Genomic DNA, 17,956 nt, shown 5'->3' on the forward strand with positions numbered 1-17,956 from the left:
AGGCCTCCTCAGGCTAGAACAGCTGATACTGTGGGGGACCTGTGGCCCAACAAGCTTTACACAGACGTGAATTCTAGTATTACATGGCGCCATTCAGCTGATGTGCCGACTGGGGATTACTGAACGGGGATCATTCTGCATTCTACAGCAGGGACCCCCTCCATGATGGTCATATATATACTCAGGGGGGCTCACCGTGAGACCACCCCAGTGTGTGGCTGAGGGATCCCCCTACTCCCTGCAGTCTGGGGTCACCCCCGCCTCCCACGTGCCCGCACTGTACCTGCGCCGGAGCTCCGCCCCTTCCCGCCACCACGTGTCTCTGTTGTCCCCGCTCCCCACGACGTGTTTCCGGGCGGCCTCGTGCGCAGGGTCTTCTCCGGTGTCTTTGTGTGGAGCGTCCCGGCAGCTGCAGGCGGTGTGTGCGGGTACACGGGAGGCTGGCAGGGGGTTGGCACGCGGGATGCCCGGGAGCTCAGTGGGTGCATGGAGAGCAGCCACTGCAGGCCGCAGGCCAGTGAGACGTGCACGGAGGGCAGCGGGATGTGGCTGCTGCAGAGCGCAGTGCTAGCGGTGACCTTCTGGGGGCGCTGCATGCACCAGTGCAGTGCACTAGATCTGTACTATTATGGTGAATGCATACGGGTGGATTTGAATTGTGGAGTCCGGATTCCGCAGCAGAGACCGCCCGTATCATGCAATGCAGAAGTGACCCTTCCTGCACCCCGATTAGGGTTTCCGCTCGCGGATGAAAAATTGCAGCATGCTTCACTTTCCTGCAGATCCTGCACGGACGCCTTCTGTTGAAGTCAATGGAAGCCGTCCGCCGCTGCAGAATCCGTGGGAGAAGCGGGAGTTTAAAATAAAAAATGTGTACTGAGTATGTCTGACGGCGGGCCGTGCGGACCATCCGCGGTACAGGGGAGAAGAAAATACAGGTACGCATGGCTGGGCATAGCGTCTGATTCCGCTGCGGGCGACCACATGTGGAATCCAACCCGAGGTGTGGGAGCGATTGATGGTTCACATGAGCCCGCTGCTGCAGCCTGTCTACAGGTAGATCGGCCATGCAGTGGCTCATACTAGCAGGCGTTTGCAGAAACGCAGCGCTTTTTAATGCTGCACTTACTGCTGTTTTAGCACCGCTGAATCACAGCCATTCATTGACAGGCTGTGATTGGTTCATTTAGCGTTGGCTGTGATTGGCTCTTGAGCTCCGCGCTCGGCCAATCAGAGTAATCTCTTGCTGGAGGCGGGGTTTTCAACCCTGTTAGCTGTAAGAGATGGTCTGTCGGAGGCTGACAGCTGCACCGAAGTCGGCAGGGACCCGGGCGGCACCTCCTAGGGGGGTCTTCACACGTAGTGTAGCTAGGGCTTTAGTGCTGTCAAAAACGTGGCATCAAGTTGTGCTGTGCTCTCAGCGGCGCTGAAAACTCTGCCCATTCATGTCAGTCGGCGACGCACAGCGTTTATAAGCATTCAAACGTCCATAAATAGAGCCCGCACCGCTTGAAAAGAAGGGCGCCATTAAGCGTCTGTCTGCGCCTATGTGAGCGGTCCATTGAAAACAGTTGAAGCGTTGTACCGTGATTAGCGCCGGTATAAGGGGAGCTTTACTGAAAACCACTGAACGGTCGGCATTTAATCGGAACAATTGGTGAACGAGCCGCCGAAGGCTATTCTGCTCGTATGAGATGAGCGAGAGGCGAACACGTTATTCTGCATTCTATCGTTGTTTACACGAAACAATTAGCATTCAAATGCGAACAGTCAAGTTTTTTTTTAGCAATCACTCCGTGGAAAAGCACAGTAAGGCCTCCTGCACACGGGGAGTCCGCGGCGAGAGCTGGCTCCGGACTCCACAGCAAATACAGCCCATAGTATTCAAGGGCAAAATGCTATTTCATCTCCGCGAGTGGAAATCAATTGCGATTTTCCGTGAGCGGAGAATAAATCGCGGCGTGCCGTGATTTTATTTATTTTTTAAAATTTTGTGCAGGTTACGCACGGCCGGCTTCCATTGAAGTCAATCGAAACCGTCCGTCCCGCGGCGCTTCCGCAGTGAGCTATGCAGTAGTATCGTATGATATGCATCGCCCCCCACCCACCCCTATCCATGCGCCTGCGGCTACTGTGCATGCGTGACGGAGTGCCGCTCGACACATCCGCAGCATGTGCAGAACCCGCCGGACAGGTAAGCTGGGGTCATCGGCCCAGCACCGGGTTGAACATGCGGGGTCCGACCCAACCGTGTGCAGGTGACTTAACAAGGGTGTTTAGGGTTCAGCACATAAAGGGTATTTGTATAATACAATATACAGTTTGTTGCTGTTTTAACCCCTTAAGGACATGCCCTCCGCCCCCTTTCTTCATCTTCTGAAGGCTTGTTTCTTGCGGGATGAGTTGTATCTGTCCGCAGTTCTGGAATGTACCACATAATGTACTGAACATTTATAAAAAGAATTCTAAGTGGAGGGAATTTAGGACCCCCCCCCTCCTCCTTACACACACACACACACACACACACACACACACACACACACACACACACACACACACACACACACACACACACACACACACACACACACACACACACACACACACACACACACACACACTTTTGCCATCTTTGGGGGGTGGGGGGAGGTCTTGTTTCTACGGTGTGCACACTTCAGCAAAAATGACACAATAGCTTTATGGGTACCAATGCGATGATACGGAATTTGTATTTTTTTGCTGTACTAATTTAAAAAAAATTAAATAACGGAAAAAGAATAAAACTTTCTGACGCCATAACTTTTTTAAATTTTTTCTGTCAATGTAGTAGTGTGAGGGTTGTTTTTAGCGGGACCTACTGTAATTTCTATTGGAAATACTCAAGAGTACGTTCAACATTTTAATAGCTTTTTTTTTTTTTTCTTGAAAAGTGGGGTGGCCAAAAAAAATGATGTAATGCCATAGTATTGCATTATACTGCGATCTGACAGGCAATCTTATCAAGCCACGGCACGGGCATGACTTAGGCCCCCTGTGCACGGACAGAAATTACGCGGCGGAATGCAATTCTAGGCAGACGGCTGCGATTTGTCCACGCGGAAAACAAATTGCGGCATGCTCTATTTCTGAAATGTCACTCCCCGGCTCCGCTCTGCGCATGCGCATCATTGAGCCAGAGCCGCGGGAGAAGTGAGTGTTGCGCTGGTCCCTGCAGGGGCTTGGGTCTGGTCCCGCTGCGAAAATTCTCGCAGCAGGATCCGACCTGGCCATCTGCAGGCGGCCTTAATAGGCAATCTGCAGTGGGAGCCCCTGGGGGTTATGGCAGTCGAACAGCTTCCGCAATGTCGCGCTATTCCTCCAGACTTTCGCATAGATGCTCAGCTTGACACTCCTGGCAGCTACTTATCTCCCACAGGAACATTGAATTAGGGGTGTTGTACTCTAACGCGCCTTACTACCCTAGGATCTGGGAGTTGGGACATCTCCATACACATTAGATATTCAGCCTTTTGGTCCTGATCTAGTGTGTGTGGGCACCTTAAAGGGGTTATCCCAAGATTGACTTTTATCACCTATCCACAGATGAGTGCCCATCGGAGGCTGCAGCATCGCCGTCAGTGCTTAAATCCTGGGTGCCAAGATGCCAGTAGTTTGGGACAGAGAACGCTGCAGCCTCTGATTGGCCACCAATCTTTGGCTGGGCTTCACATGTGGGAACCGAGGAGAGGTGAGTATACTGTATTTTTTTTATTTTACACAAGGATCAGCTGCTAGAATTTTTTGGAAAGAGACAAAACCCCTTTAACATTTCAGTTATTGAACACTTTGGGGGAAAATTTTGTGCACCGGATTTGTGGCGTAAAAATGTTTCAAATTGTGGTGCACTCAACATTTGCGCAATACTTTACAATACTTTTATCTTTTTTGTGCAAGCCTTAGAAGAATTGGGCCTCCGATAACACATTTACTATAATTTCTGCCACAAACTAGTGTAAATTGTAACGTAAATCTACACCCGCTCATAGCTCCACCAGGGACATCAAAAGATGCCTCAGATTTAGGAGGTGTACGCCTCTTAATAGAGTTGTTCCATCTTTCCCCGGCTCACTTCCTCTCAGCCAGTCTTTAGTAATCTCTCCTCTGTCTTCCTCTACTATCAACTGGATACACTTCTGTATCGTAGAACAAGGAGCCATTGCTAGGGATGAGGAAAGCTGTGGGCTCAATTAGGCTATACACGTGGGACCGATGGGCCATGTGAAAAGAAAAAAAAAACAAAAACGCACCCTGTCCTATTTTCATCCATAACACAGAGGAGAATCGGTCAATGTCCACTGCCACTAGTTATCGGACAGCACACGGACATGTGACTATGTGCTGTCCAATGCAAGTTGTGCCTGAGAATCTCCGGTGCATCTCACAGTTGTGTGAATCCGGCATTAATTTCATCTTTGGGTTTCTGCCACAGTACAAAAGCTGAAAGCGTCACTCCAGCGAAAACACTTTTTTTTCCTATCCTGCCCCCATCACCTGATTGCCTGTCATGCTGTAGAGGTCTCCTCTGTATATTGCAGTCACTTCCATGCAGTGCAGCCCCCTGTCTCATGCTTATCGGGCAACTTCTTGAGGCTGAGAGTTTTTTAACTTTCAGTTTCACATCTATCCATGATACATCAGAACAGTATTAGCTGAGGCTATACCATTTTGTCTTCTGGGTGGACAGTTTATCATTACCTTCTATATTAGCTTAAATAAGCTACAGACAATAAGTATACAGTTATGAGGATGAGCTGTGATCTCCTCTATTAGAACTGTGTGACAGGAGCTGTCTGATCAACCTCAATAACTATGATAGAAGTGTACATCCCCCTCTAGGCAGTTGCTGTGGTAGGAATTATAGACTAAGAAATTGACTAGTTTCAGACATCATAAGCCCAAGTAGATCTGAGCTGGTCAGAATTGAGATCACATGACCATCTGAGGAAAATTGGCCGGGAGTTTCAAACAGAAACAAAAAAATAACCAATGTAACTCGCTTATATAGACATTCTTTTATTGATTTGTGGTATTTTGTGTTCTATAGCCACTATATGGGTTTAATAGACAATTTTTTGTTGTCTTGAACAGGTGCAGAATTCAAAACGCTTCGATTTTTACAATATTCGCGTCTGATCGCTTCGGTCACCAGAATGCCTAAAAGAGCAAAGAAGGACGACAACAAGTGTGAGACAGAGGCTTCTGTGCAAGATGAGGGTAAGTGCGTGCCCCATGCGGATACTCCTGCGGTTTGTCGCAGCCTTTAGACGTCATAGTTTGTCTCTACCTCTCTTAGAACCTGGGAACAAGAAGGGAAAGAAGGGAGGCAAGGAAGCTGAACCTGTGATCCTGTACGAAGATGGCCCTGACAAACTGACCACTGAGGACGGCAAGGACTACAAACTGAAGATCAGCTCCTGGAACGTTGATGGTATTAGAGCGTGGGTCAAAAAGGAGGGTTTGTCGGTAGGTGTCCTACATTACTAATCTATGGTATCTGAGGTTTGACTATTGTGTATAAAGCTGTGTGTTCTGCAGTCGCCATACTTTTTTCTGTCTTCTATAGATCCGTGACTCCCATTTATTGGTATTGTGTCAGGAGTATAATGTGTTCTTTTGTTTCCTGCACAGTGGGTACGAGAGGAGGATCCGGACATCCTCTGTCTTCAGGAGACCAAGTGTGCCGAGAAATCTCTCCCTGCGGAGGTTAAGAACATGGAGGAGTACCCCCATAAGTATTGGGCCTGCTCAGAGGAAAAAGAGGGTTATAGTGGAGTGGCAATGCTTTGCAAGGAGAAGCCACTTGATGTCACCTATGGTATTGGTAAGTACTTTTTTTTTGTCATTTTGTATCCTCAGTAAGGGCAACCACAGGTTGTCAGATGTCTGCATGCCCTTACAAAATATGTAATGCCAGGAAGATTGGTGAACACTTTCTCTACAGTCAAGGATAGGGTTCATTATATGTTTGAATGGAGAATTTTTAGTTAAGTCACTCCGGCAAAAACAAATTTTTCCAATGCAGCACCTTTCATCTGATTGCCTACCACACTCGGGACGTCTGTTATGTATATTGCAGTCACTTCCATGCACTGCAGCCTCCTGTCTGATGCTTATCAGGCATCATGTTGATGTTTAGATTTCTCCCTGCTTTTTCTTCCTCTGTACTGTGCTAGCAATCTCATGATGCTCCAGCACACGACCACATGACCAGCTAGAGCCAATACCATCTCTGCCTGCTGTGAGAACACTGTAGTTATTGTTACCTTCTATATTCTCCTAAATAAGCTAAACACCAAAAGTGTTTAGGGATCAGGGAGGATGATCTGTCATAACTGTGTGACAAGAGCATCTAATCATCATCACTAACTGATAGGAATTTCTGCCCCCCTTTAGTGGTCTCCTTGGTGACCTTGGAGCTCTTGCCTTCAGCTTGGTTTAAGGTTATGGCCTGGGATATTCAGACATAGGCCCAATGTCCACTTGCTCGCATTGATTCCAATGCTGAATCCCGCAGCGGAATCCATCCATGCCCGCAGGCATGGACCGAAAGAAACATATTCTCACCTGTCCAGCTCCAGCGCAGATCTGCTCTGTGCCGGCCAGATCTTCTTTCTTCAGCATGGCGGATGCGTCTGGACGCACCAGTGACGTGCCGGACACATGCACAGTGAATTTTTTTTTCTTTTTTTAAATCTCCTGCTTTCCCGCAGATTCACAGCACGTCCACAGTGACAGCTGTGGCTGTGCTGCAGATCGGACGGCTTCCATTGACTTCAATGGAAGCCATCCCACGGGATCCACAGAAAAATGGAGCATGCTGCGATTTCTTCCCGCGTGTGTGATCCACATGCTGGGAATAAATCACATCCGCATGCTTTAAATTGTCTTGTGGATGCTAATGAATCACTTTGGGCAGCTAGAGGTGCGGATCTCCCATGGAAATCTGCCCGTGGACAATGGGACACAGTTTTAGGGTTACCATATGTAAATTACTGACAGCTCGGGCAATGGCTTGCACTTACAGAAGTGTGGATAAGTTCTGAAGGTCTGATTCTAATGTCCCCATGCACATTAGACTTAAGTTGACTAAAGTGGATGCTTTCGACCATAATAAATGAACGTTGTCTGAAATGTAACCACAAGCAATCATTTTGGCCTACTGATGACAAACTGTCATCTTCTGGAGAGCAATTGACTGTTGGAAGTGCTTCGCTGATAGTTGGACAGAAAATCTTTTGAAAGATCTTTTCTGAAAGAACCTTCCCAGAAAGATTGTACATCCTTTGCCCAGTATCATTAAAATTAGAGATGAGCGAGCACCCAAATGCTCGGGTCCTCGTTATTTGAGTCAAGCTTTTCGTAAAATTTGAGAGCTCTACTTGAGTAATGAACCCCATTGACTACAATGGGAGACTTGAGCATTTTTGTATGTGGGCCACCGGGTGCCGAGCTTTTTTTTTTTTGAGAGCCTTTCTATAGGCCAAGGGTGGAACCACTTTTGGGGCCTCAGGTGGCAAGACACTTCATCTAATCACACCACAACTCCAATCATTTGCATATCTGCCTGAGATGTAACTGCATGCCAGGTTTTGTGGCAAAACGACAACTCCTCCTCTATGGGCTTGATTTTGTTTTTGACAAAGCGTGTACAAGGAGCAGAACCTCCCAAGTCACTGCGGGACAGCAGTATATTTTGAATTGAAGCTCCCCGTTGGTTCCATCCTGTACGTAAGCTCCTGCTGATTTATTGCCTACAAACTTGACAGCCAAGAGTTCCCATTTGCTAGTTTATGAATTTTCTATTTTAGGAGTTCAATCTAATTTATTTTTCTACCATTTTCCTACCAGGAATTGAAGAGCATGATAAGGAGGGTCGTATAATCACCGCTGAGTTTGACTCCTTTTATTTGGTTACTGCTTACATTCCCAACTCTAGTCGTGGCCTAGTACGCCTTGATTACCGCCAGCGTTGGGATGTAGACTTCCGTGCCTATTTAAAAGGATTGGATGCTAAGAAGCCCCTCATTTTGTGTGGTGACTTAAATGTTGCACACCAAGAGATTGACTTGAAGAACCCCAAAACCAACAAGAAAACGGCTGGCTTCACTCCTCAGGAGAGGGAGGGTTTCGGAGCTCTGCTGGCTGAAGGCTTTGTAGACAGCTTCCGTGAGCTATACCCCGACAAGCCCTATGCTTATACCTTCTGGACTTACATGATGAATGCACGGGGCAAGAATGTTGGGTGGAGGTTGGATTACTTTGTCCTATCCAAAGCTTTGCTTCCAGCCTTGTGTGATAGCAAGATCAGAAGCAAAGCCATGGGAAGTGACCACTGCCCAATAACCCTTTATATGGCCATATAAAGGGAACTGGTGCTTGGTTTTAAATTTACTGTATGGAATCTTGCCTTGTACTATGCTTCTTAGGGCCTAAGCATAGCACTTGGTAAGCTGCGACACAGCCCTCAAGGTGATCATGACAATAGAGGGCTTTGATACTCTATAAAGGTTTCTGAATAGCCCTCTTAGACTTGCAAACAAATGTCCATAAAGTTTAATGTTGACCGTCATGTAAAGAGCTTGATCTATCCTGGCCATCAGATAGGACCAGTTTGGTGCTTTCCTTTTCATTGGGTTTTTTACCTTGTCGTGTTTTGATTATGAAAAAATAAAATGGTTTTGTTTTTCTATTTCCCAAAGTTTTTTTTTACAAGAGTTGGGTCATGTTGATTTAGTGAAATTGGGTAACTTATTACTGTGAGGAAACGAACTGCAAGAACTTTGTGGCTACCTTCCCTAAGCTAATCGGGCTTTCTCTTCATGATGATGATGTGTTATTCTGTAACGGACATGGTACACTTGCTGCTATACAGGCATATGTAATAATATACATGACTTAACACCTTGGCACCACCTGCTATATACCTTGTTTTCCCCAAAATAAGACAGGGTCTTATATTAATTTTTGCTCTAGCTGCCTGGACACTTTTTAAATTGACTTTTTTTATTAACTGTAGGGCTTAATTTTGGAGTAGGGCTTTATATTTCAAGCATCCTCAAAAATCCTGAAAAATCATTCTGCATTCTGAAATCCTGAGGAATCAAAATAGGGCTGATTTTTGGGGAAATGGGGTATTTATGGCAGAAGGTGTCTGGTAGTGTATGGAGCGAGCTCAGGAGGTGAGTCCATTCCCTATGCAGTCGGTGTTGCAATAGTTACTCCCTTAGCCACCGTCCTCAATAGTGACCATGGCATCCAAGGCTTTGTTTACACAGCGTAATTTTGCACCCATATCCACGGCAAAGTCAGTTCTGTTATAGCTTTTTTTTTTGAATGGTATGATAATTGCTCAGTAGTTCATATGGTGTGGATTTTGAAATTTGCATTTCTATTGCGTTTTCTTGGTGTGTTTAAATTGAAAGTCGCATTTGTGCGTCAAGAAGTGAAATGCCAGACATCGATGGTAAAATCTGTGTGCAGATCCGCCCCAAAAAGTGCGTCAGAAAGCCATGGAATTTGATGCCCCTTTTTGAGGCAAAATTCCATGACAATTCCGTTGTGTGAACGTGCCCTGTGGCTCAGCCTTGGAGTCCTGCCATGGATTAGGGCTCACAGGAGCATATTTAGCCTGCGTATTACACGCACGTAACACACAGTGCTAAAGCCCCTTGGATTTACATTGGGTCACTCAGACCTGCATTTTTTATGCGTGTAAAAAAAACAAAGCAGGTCTTATTTTGGTGCTTATTATGCGCCATTATCGTAGTCTGGTACATAAAAAATATGCAGTAAATACACGTTACACGCATATTTGCTGCATAATGCGCAGGCTAAATACGCTTGAAAAACGGTTATGGGCTCAGAATGACGAAAGGAAGCAAATCTTCTTTTGTTTTTATTAAGTAATAAGACAATACAAACTAAATGAATTTGCTATTGCCATAATCAAACTACAGAATAACGGTAACATGTCATTTTTTACCACACCGAACTGTGTAAAAAAAAAACAAAAAAAAAAGAGAATCCCAAAAAGTTCTGCACCTGTTTTTTTTTCTTATTTCACCTCACAAAATGTTTTTTCAATAAATGATATGGGACATTAAATGGTGCTATTAAAATGTTAATGTTTCCCACAAAAACAGCAAAGGCTTCTACCACTATGCCGGGAGAAAAAAACGTTATGGACTTTGCAAGTCCAAGATGAAATGAGTAAAATGCTGCTTCTAAAACTGGCCGCGGCACCGAGGGGTTAAGAAGTAATGGTTTATTTTTCTGCAGTACAGTTTTTTTTAAGTATCTGCCATTTAGAACTGACATTTGACATTGCTTTGTAGTGATTAAGGGCTAATGCCCACGAAACGTATTTTCTGCGCCTCTCCCGCGGCGGAATTCCGCTGCTATTAGGTTCTATTGAACCTAATAACTCAGTGCTCACATGCATGATTCTGCCACGGATTTCCACCACGGGAAAAAAAAAATCGCAGCATGTTCAAATCCACCGTGTTTTTCCGCTGCGGGAGGTCTCCATTAATTTTGTATTAATGGAGACCTCAGGATTTCCGCAGCGGAATTATGCGATTGCTCGTGAGCACTTGCGTTTTTAAAGGTGGAAATCCGCAGGCGTATCCTGCTCCATCCATTGGCATGAGGCCTATAGGGACACTACATAGACAAACTGAAGAGGTGTTCTATCCAGTGCAGCCCCTGACTTGTGCCCTGCACTAGGCATAAGACGGCGTCCGTTTTCCCTGGAGTGTTTCAGGTAAAGGGACCTACTGCTATTCAGCAGTTGCTAATAGAGAATACTATCCCCCTTCTGCGTGGCAATGCTTTTCTAGTAATGTACAGTCTTTATAGTATCTCCATACTATACTTGGCTGTCAGTAAAAGAGCTAATAGTAATGTTAGCCATTTATTTAATGCTATATCTCGCTCCTGTAAACTGACGTCTACGCCATAGATCCTGGACAGACAACATATTATAGACTTTGACCCCACACTCCTCCTCAGGCCTCATGTCCACGGGCGGGTCGGATTCTGCGTGTGTGAGCAGTTCTTTTTTTCTCCACTGCGGATGTGTGTGGCAATGCCGGCCGCCGCACATGCGCAGTAGAGTTTTTTTTTTTTGTTTTTTTTTCTCAGAACTTCTGCTTTGCTGCGGAATCTGCGGCCCGTATGTTATTACAGTAAATTGCAGATCGATGGCTTCCATTGACTTCAGTGGAATCCGCACTAAAATGGAGCATGCTGCGATTTGTTTTCTGCACCAAAAAGTCCGCAAGACAAATCCGCGTGCTTTAATTCAGCTGCGGACGCCCATGCTTCCCTATGGTCTGCTTGAATTGAGGATCTTCCGCAAATCAAATCCACCCGTGGACATCGGGCCTTAAGGTTCATTCACACAGAACAAGTATCGTTCAGATAGACACTTGGATGAAGCGTGTAGACGACGGTCATTCCTTGCCTTTACACATATCCTTCATAGAGGGGATCTCCATGCAAATTGTTCAAATACGAACGACTGACTTTACACCACATGCGGAATCCGGATCATTCATGTGAGCCCGGCCTTATTGCTTATCACCCTGTTGGTGGTCATGTTCACATTGAACGACTATTTTTGAGCGACTATTCAGCCGATAGTGGTCCTGTGTAAAGGTACCTCTAGCAGTGAACATACTCATTCATCTGAGGTGGGCGATATTAATTAGGAGCTCAGGGACATAGCTGCCGGTTGGGGGTGCGTTCACACGTCCCGGATTTGCTGCAGATTTTGACGAGGAACTGCAGCAGATTTCACCCTTCCAACTGAATTCAAATTGGAGTGAAAACTGCTGAAAATGAGTGGTGTGTGAACGCACCCAGGAGCAGCTTCTGGTCTGCAGTAGCATCGGCCTACAGGGCAGGCTTTCATGAGATCAGAATTTCCTAAAGAACTTGAGTCAACAGTCTACTAAAGGGCAAAGTTGCAGCGTCCGCAGTCTCACTTTTGATTACGGAGCGGTGCCGTCTCTAACCCTCAATTTCCCTGGCTGCAAGTCAGGAATGGTGTCTAGTCGTTGCCCAAATAGTCACTTGCTAATACACTGTTTATATAGTCCTTTGTGTGGGATACATTTTGGGCATTGCCATATAGGCATGTGTATATTTTTGTTTTTGCGATTTTTGGCAGTTTTTCGTGTACCATTTAGCTGGATAGAATAAGAAGCACTTATGTTACCCAGTAAACAATGTTTTACTGGTCGCTGTGTAGTCTCTCACTTCTAAGCTTGCACTGTCCTGTCTCTGGCTTTGTACAGATTTAGTGACCAGTCTTCCCTTACTATATCTTTACATATATTCAGCTCTGATCTACTTGTACGTTGTTTCAAATCCTGTGCACCAAAGGAAGTGTATAAAGTATTTCAGATTTAGGCTACAAAGTTCGGTTTTCCAAGGAAGACTTTTGCATTAAATGGATTCGGCCACTAGGTTCGTGACTTTTAGCTGAGCTCCGCATCATGGAGGTGGTCCATGCTGGCTTCTCCCCGCCCACATCATGCAGATTGACAGCTTTCTCCCCTTTTATGCTGTAGGTGGTGAGAGGCGAATACAGAATGCTTCCATGACTTGGAGCTCAGCTCCGACTACTACTTGATGAACCTGGTGACAGAATCCTTTTAAAGGGATTTTTCCTTATCCACAGTAAAGGATATAAATGTTTACTCACGGGAGGTCCCACTGCTGGAACCCAAAGGCTGGGTCACACGGGGCGGATTTCGCCGCGGCAAATCCGCCTGTGGCCGCTAATCCTGGGATTAGCCAGCCGTGTGGACAAGATTTCTCAGAAATCTCGTCCACACGGGACGGCAAATCCGCCGCGGCAAAGCCGTTGCTGCGGCGTGGATTAGCCGGCCGCAGCATGTTCATTTTTTTTTTCCTTCCACTGCGGCCGCGTTCTCCTCTATGGGAGCGCCAGCCGCAGCGGAAGAGCGAGTGGCCAGGCCGCTTCAAAACTTAGCCACGGGATTTGAAGCAGCGCTTCTCCCAGCGGAAATCTCGTGCTTTTTCGCTGCGGCCAAACCGTGAAATTTCCGCCGGGATTCTGCTGTGTGTGAACCCAGGCTAAGCAATCCTGAGAACAGTGCAGTTCAATTCGCATGCATGACTACCGCTTCATTCACTGCTATTGGATGCAAGAAATCCATGCTTTTGGCAATTTTGCTACGTCCCATAGAAGTGCATGGAGCGGTAGTCATGCATGCGCACCTCTGCACCCTTAACTTGGGACATCCTAGGTTTGCTGTTACCAGGATAGGGGCATACATATCTTTAGTGGGATACCCCCTTTTGTCTTGTCCTTTGGCTTTTGAGCTATAATTAGGATGATTTCACATCTGCATCGAACCCTTCGGCCGGAAGTTCCGTCACAGATGCAGCTGAAAATACCAGAAGAAAAAACTCTTCATGCAGCGCTTTTTCTTCCGCCCAAACGCCGGGCAGCTAGGTTGAAAGTGGGTGGACTCTATTATAGTTAATGAGGTCCTCTCGATGCTGTTTGGTTCTGTCCAGAGACGGAGCCGTTCAGCCATGGGGATTCCCCTTTCCTGCTCCCGCAATGGAGCAGGAAATCGGAATCCCCGGCGTAAGTGTGAAACCACTCTTACCCAACTGGATTAGGATGTGATTGGCTGTTGGCTTTGATGAATTGTGTTCTTATTATCGCAATGGCTGAAAATCACCTCCCTTGCAACTCTCACACAAGCTTTGTACAGTCTGCTAGAGGAGTACTTGGCACTGCATGCGGAATGATTTTTCACTTAAGCACTGGAAACAACATTGTGAAGGGTACTTTACTAACACTGTACCCCAGGAGCACATTTGAGTTGTGCCCCTGGATTGGACACACTGTATTAGACACTCCAGTATTTGTTATTAAAGGTCAGTCAGTAGGTTGTATATTTAGTTTTTGTTCTACAGACCAAAATGTAAAAATAAAGTTTTACTTTGACTTAATGTGTTCATTTTGGGAACTGTAATCATTTCATGTTTTTTTGTTTCCTCCTGTTACATACTTGTCTTTTATCATTGTAGGTTTGGGAAAAGAGTAATTACATAGAATCTGAGGCCATGTCTACCAGTAATAAAATGTGATCTCTTTTTTTATTTGTAATTTTTTTTCCCCTGCTTGTATTGATGCAACAGCAGTATATTATAGGAGTTTTCAAGCTGCTGCTCCGACCTCTGTGTAGTGGCCGGTGCTTTTAATTGCAAGTGTAGCTGTCATCGAAATCAGTGGAAGCTGTGCCTGCAATTACAAGCGTCGACCACTAAACAGAGTCAGAACAGTGGCCTCCGCTCCGCTGACTTCGGGCACTGCCTGGAGAAGCCCTTTTAATAGAATTTTTTTTTCAACCTTCAACAAGTGAAATGTATGTTCTGAAATGGATTGTGGCCATTGCAGAAAATTCCAATTATTTGTCTTAAAGTGGTTGTCTAGTTTACAATATCTATTTTCATATATAGTGCTAAAAAATGAATTAAAGGGGTTTTTCAAGTTGTCTTTTTTTTCCTTTTTAATAAGCTGCCAATGATGAAAAACAATAAAACAGCCTATACTCACCCATGATGCTTTAGTGCTGCTCTCTGTTCACTCCGCCACGACTGTTTTACAAGCTGCGAAGTCAGTCTGTTAAGGGAACATATCAGGCAGATGCAACCAATCGCTGACCTCAATGGGTTGCTGATGAAGTCTGTGATTGGCTGCAGCAATCTGTGACATTCCATGGGCAAAACCTAGTTTAGAGACTTGTTCTTGTTTTTTGCTGGACAAGTTGTACTTTCTATATGTACCCTTTTTGTATAGTTTAGCATGTAATCTGGGAGTGGCTATCAAGGGAAAAGGGTGGAGGTGAGCATGAGAGGGACATGTCTGTACTTGGCTAGCTCTTTTGAGCCCATACCTTTACTTTAGGGGGCTCATAGGAGTTGGCAAAGTTCATAAAATTTTTGGGGGTTAATTTACAACCTACTAACATATAGTGTATTGTGTAGAGTCAGGTCTAGTTGCAGCACTGAAGGGATTAAAGGGTTAAAGAGGTTGTGTTCTCATTTTTTTAAAAAAACCTTTTTCTTTTTAAGATATTTTTTTTTATCAGTCACAATCTGTATTTCAAAAAAAACCCAAAAACCTTCATGTTTTTACACTGGCCACACAGCTTAAATGCGATGTGTCCTCAGAAAATGACCTTCAATATAAATTACATTTTTGTATTAAACATATTTTTGATGTATTTAAAAAAAAAAAAAAAAAATCCTAAAATTCTGCATTCTTCACTCTGACCGCACAGCCTAATACCTTCTGTTCTATAGAGAGAGTTTTGCAGGAGTCATTTCACTAACATCATACTGGATTACACTGAAAACTAAACCTCTATATGTAATTAACACAGGGTTCACCAGTAACAATAGTTTATAAGCTATCTACTCCAAAAAACTTTTAATACTAGTCTCAATTCCTGATCCATAGAGAAAACTTAGCAGTAGTTATCTCACCAATGCACCTTCTCGTTTTGAGCGAGTGACATCACCGCTAACTCGTTCGCACTCGTGTAAACTGTTTAGACTATAAGATCATCGTTGAGAATCGTTCAGTGTTCCACATTCGTATGTGAAACGCCAACAATGATTTTTAGTCCTGATGAAACTGATGAATAAAAAGTGCACGAATCTCGTTTGTCATTCGGCCGTTGGCTCATGTTTAAGCTGAACCATTATCCTTTACTTTCACTCGTTTTAACGGTTTATTTGCTCGATAATCATGATGTCCAAATGCATTTTAACATCACAGGCTGAATTACACTGACGGGTAACACCTTTGTAGATAACACAGGATTCACCATTCACAATAGGTTAACAGCTGGGATTATTCTCCTTCCTCTAAAATGACCTCTGCATGGATTATTGATCATGAATTGAACAGTCTCCCGTACAAGTCAGTGCGTCCTCTCCTGTCCATCATGAGAATGGCCCATGAAACTGCTGTAAAACATATGTTCTTAATGCTGTTAAATCTAACTCAGGAAAGAGGGCTGTCCCCATAGTAATGTACAGAAAACAGAATTAAAAAAAATCTTCATTCAGAAAATCAAAAACGATTAGAAAAATGTTTCTCTGTCTGGTTTTAATAATATAAAAAAAACTCCTAGGTAATATATTTTCTCTTTAAATGTTGGGATTCTGCTCTTCTCTCATCCTGCCACTATTGCCACAAGTACCCACCAGTGATTATATAGATATAGTGACGGTGTCCTTGTGAGCACAGTGATACAACACTACATCAAGGTGTCTAAAGTACCTTGAGTCCTTGATGTAGTACTATAGCAAGATGCAAAATGGGGTGGATGTTACATCTAAGTAGTGCTAAATATACTGTATGTGATCTGTTGTTTCTACACACATGGCTAATACTGGCCATACAATGGCACGATTCCGAGGAGAGTGTAATGAACATGACCCCTGACTCCACTGTAGCATCTTTAGAGGATAGCATGAAATATTATTTTTCCCCATAATGTTCCTCGTGATTTTGGAGGAAACCCATTTGTAAAAGTGTGTGTGTGTGTATATGTGTGTATGTATGTATATATATGTATGTATATATATGTATATATATATATATATATATATATATATTTTTTTTTTATATATTCTCCAAATATCCATGCTCTAAAATGGCAAAACAAATTTTTTTTTACCACTGCTATGTATTAATTACAAGACTTCTTTTATTTACAGGATATTTTACAGGTTTACATTAGACAACACCCTTCTCAAAAATATTTGGTGCATCCTAGAGTATAATAATGGTACTAGATGGCTGTATGTCATAAGAACACCTAAGGTTATGTATCTGTTGTCCCAAACAAGTAAAAATATTAGGACACCTGAATCCGTGGTCGTGGCATGCAAAGTGCCACCAGTTTTGGTAACTAAAGTATTAAAGCAGATTGATTATACATTAAGTATTATTACACACATACATATTTCTTGGTCTACATGATAAATTCTTTTACAATTTAGCCCTCTTACAATCAGTGTAGGTAAAGTATAATCATTTACATACAGTAGGGACGTACAGGTTTCGGCTCGCTGAGATTTGCCAAGAGATGATTAAAATTCTATTAGTTGCCTCTCAATAGCTCCTTATAAAAGGTACTGATTTTCCTTGTTGAGATCCTGTTGGTGGGGAGAGGTTAGGGCTATGCTTTGTGGGGACAAGTAGAGCCTGTAAGGGCGGGAGCACACTATTGCATTCTGGACAGTTTTGCATCCATAATATGGAAGTGCCTCCCGATCAGAACTCTGATCTCCTGGCCTCAATTCCCAGCATTATACGTTCCTATGATGATCGGAGTTCAGGTCAGGCAGGGACACAGTTTTGTATTATGGACAAAAGACGGTAGTGTGCTCCTGGCCTGAAGTAGCTCTTCCAGAATGAAGAAAAGTTTACTGTAGTGGCATTAGAGAGAGTTTTCTTGCTTTGGAAGAAGTACTTTAGAGCCTATTTACTATTGAAATTTGAGTTTTCTGGTGCCAGTTGCAGCAGAGCATCAATGGTACAAGAGTGGGCATTGCTTGCCCTACAGCTTGTCTTGTGTAAATGGGGGTATTAGTCAACTAACAGGTGATAGACTTGACAGTCATACGCTAGATTTCTCATTTAGCAGATTTGCTATGATAAATCAGACGCATTTAAAGACTGTCTAGTCTTAGGGTGGGTTTATACGGCACAACTATCGTTTGACTAGTCACTACAGCGAATTGTTGGCATACAAATAACTGTGTGCTTTTACACAGTAATTGTTCTTGGTCAAGGAAGCATACACCTCCCTGCAACATTTATTGGCTAGTCCTTGAAAGACAAACGATTGCCATT

General features: G+C 44.3%; 2 protein-coding genes across 3 annotated transcripts in view; one reads left to right on the forward strand and one right to left on the reverse strand.

Moving 5' to 3' along the window:
• Positions 1 to 387, reverse strand: part of OSGEP (O-sialoglycoprotein endopeptidase) — a 29,865-nt gene extending 29,478 nt beyond the window's left edge. Inside the window, exon 1 of one of the 2 annotated variants that reach the window (XM_066603727.1) lies at positions 284 to 387. The gene's annotated coding sequence lies outside the window, so the exon portion shown is untranslated. Of the gene's footprint in view, positions 1 to 195 lie in introns of both variants that reach the window. The other variant, XM_066603728.1, reaches the window with a different exon arrangement.
• On the forward strand, positions 278 to 8,728 carry APEX1 (apurinic/apyrimidinic endodeoxyribonuclease 1). Its single transcript, XM_066603730.1, has 5 exons — positions 278 to 418; positions 5,128 to 5,253; positions 5,333 to 5,502; positions 5,668 to 5,860; positions 7,888 to 8,728. Exons 2-5 carry the CDS (start codon positions 5,190 to 5,192, stop codon positions 8,400 to 8,402), a joined length of 942 nt encoding a protein of 313 aa, XP_066459827.1. The 5' UTR covers positions 278 to 418; positions 5,128 to 5,189; the 3' UTR covers positions 8,403 to 8,728.
• Positions 8,729 to 17,956: the final 9,228 nt, after the last annotated feature.

This window comes from Eleutherodactylus coqui, chromosome 5 (genome assembly GCF_035609145.1).
Source record: "Eleutherodactylus coqui strain aEleCoq1 chromosome 5, aEleCoq1.hap1, whole genome shotgun sequence".
Taxonomy (NCBI): Eukaryota; Metazoa; Chordata; class Amphibia; order Anura; family Eleutherodactylidae; genus Eleutherodactylus; species Eleutherodactylus coqui.

Excerpts from the sequence above, each read along its gene's own strand:
- APEX1 (XM_066603730.1), top strand. The coding sequence starts at position 5,190 with ATGCCTAAAAGAGCAAAGAAGGACGACAACAAGTGTGAGACAGAGGCT. Across the intron at positions 5,254-5,332 it reads GGCTTCTGTGCAAGATGAGG|AACCTGGGAACAAGAAGGGA; the intron begins GTAAGTGCGTGC and ends TACCTCTCTTAG. Across the intron at positions 5,503-5,667 it reads TCAAAAAGGAGGGTTTGTCG|TGGGTACGAGAGGAGGATCC; the intron begins GTAGGTGTCCTA and ends TTTCCTGCACAG.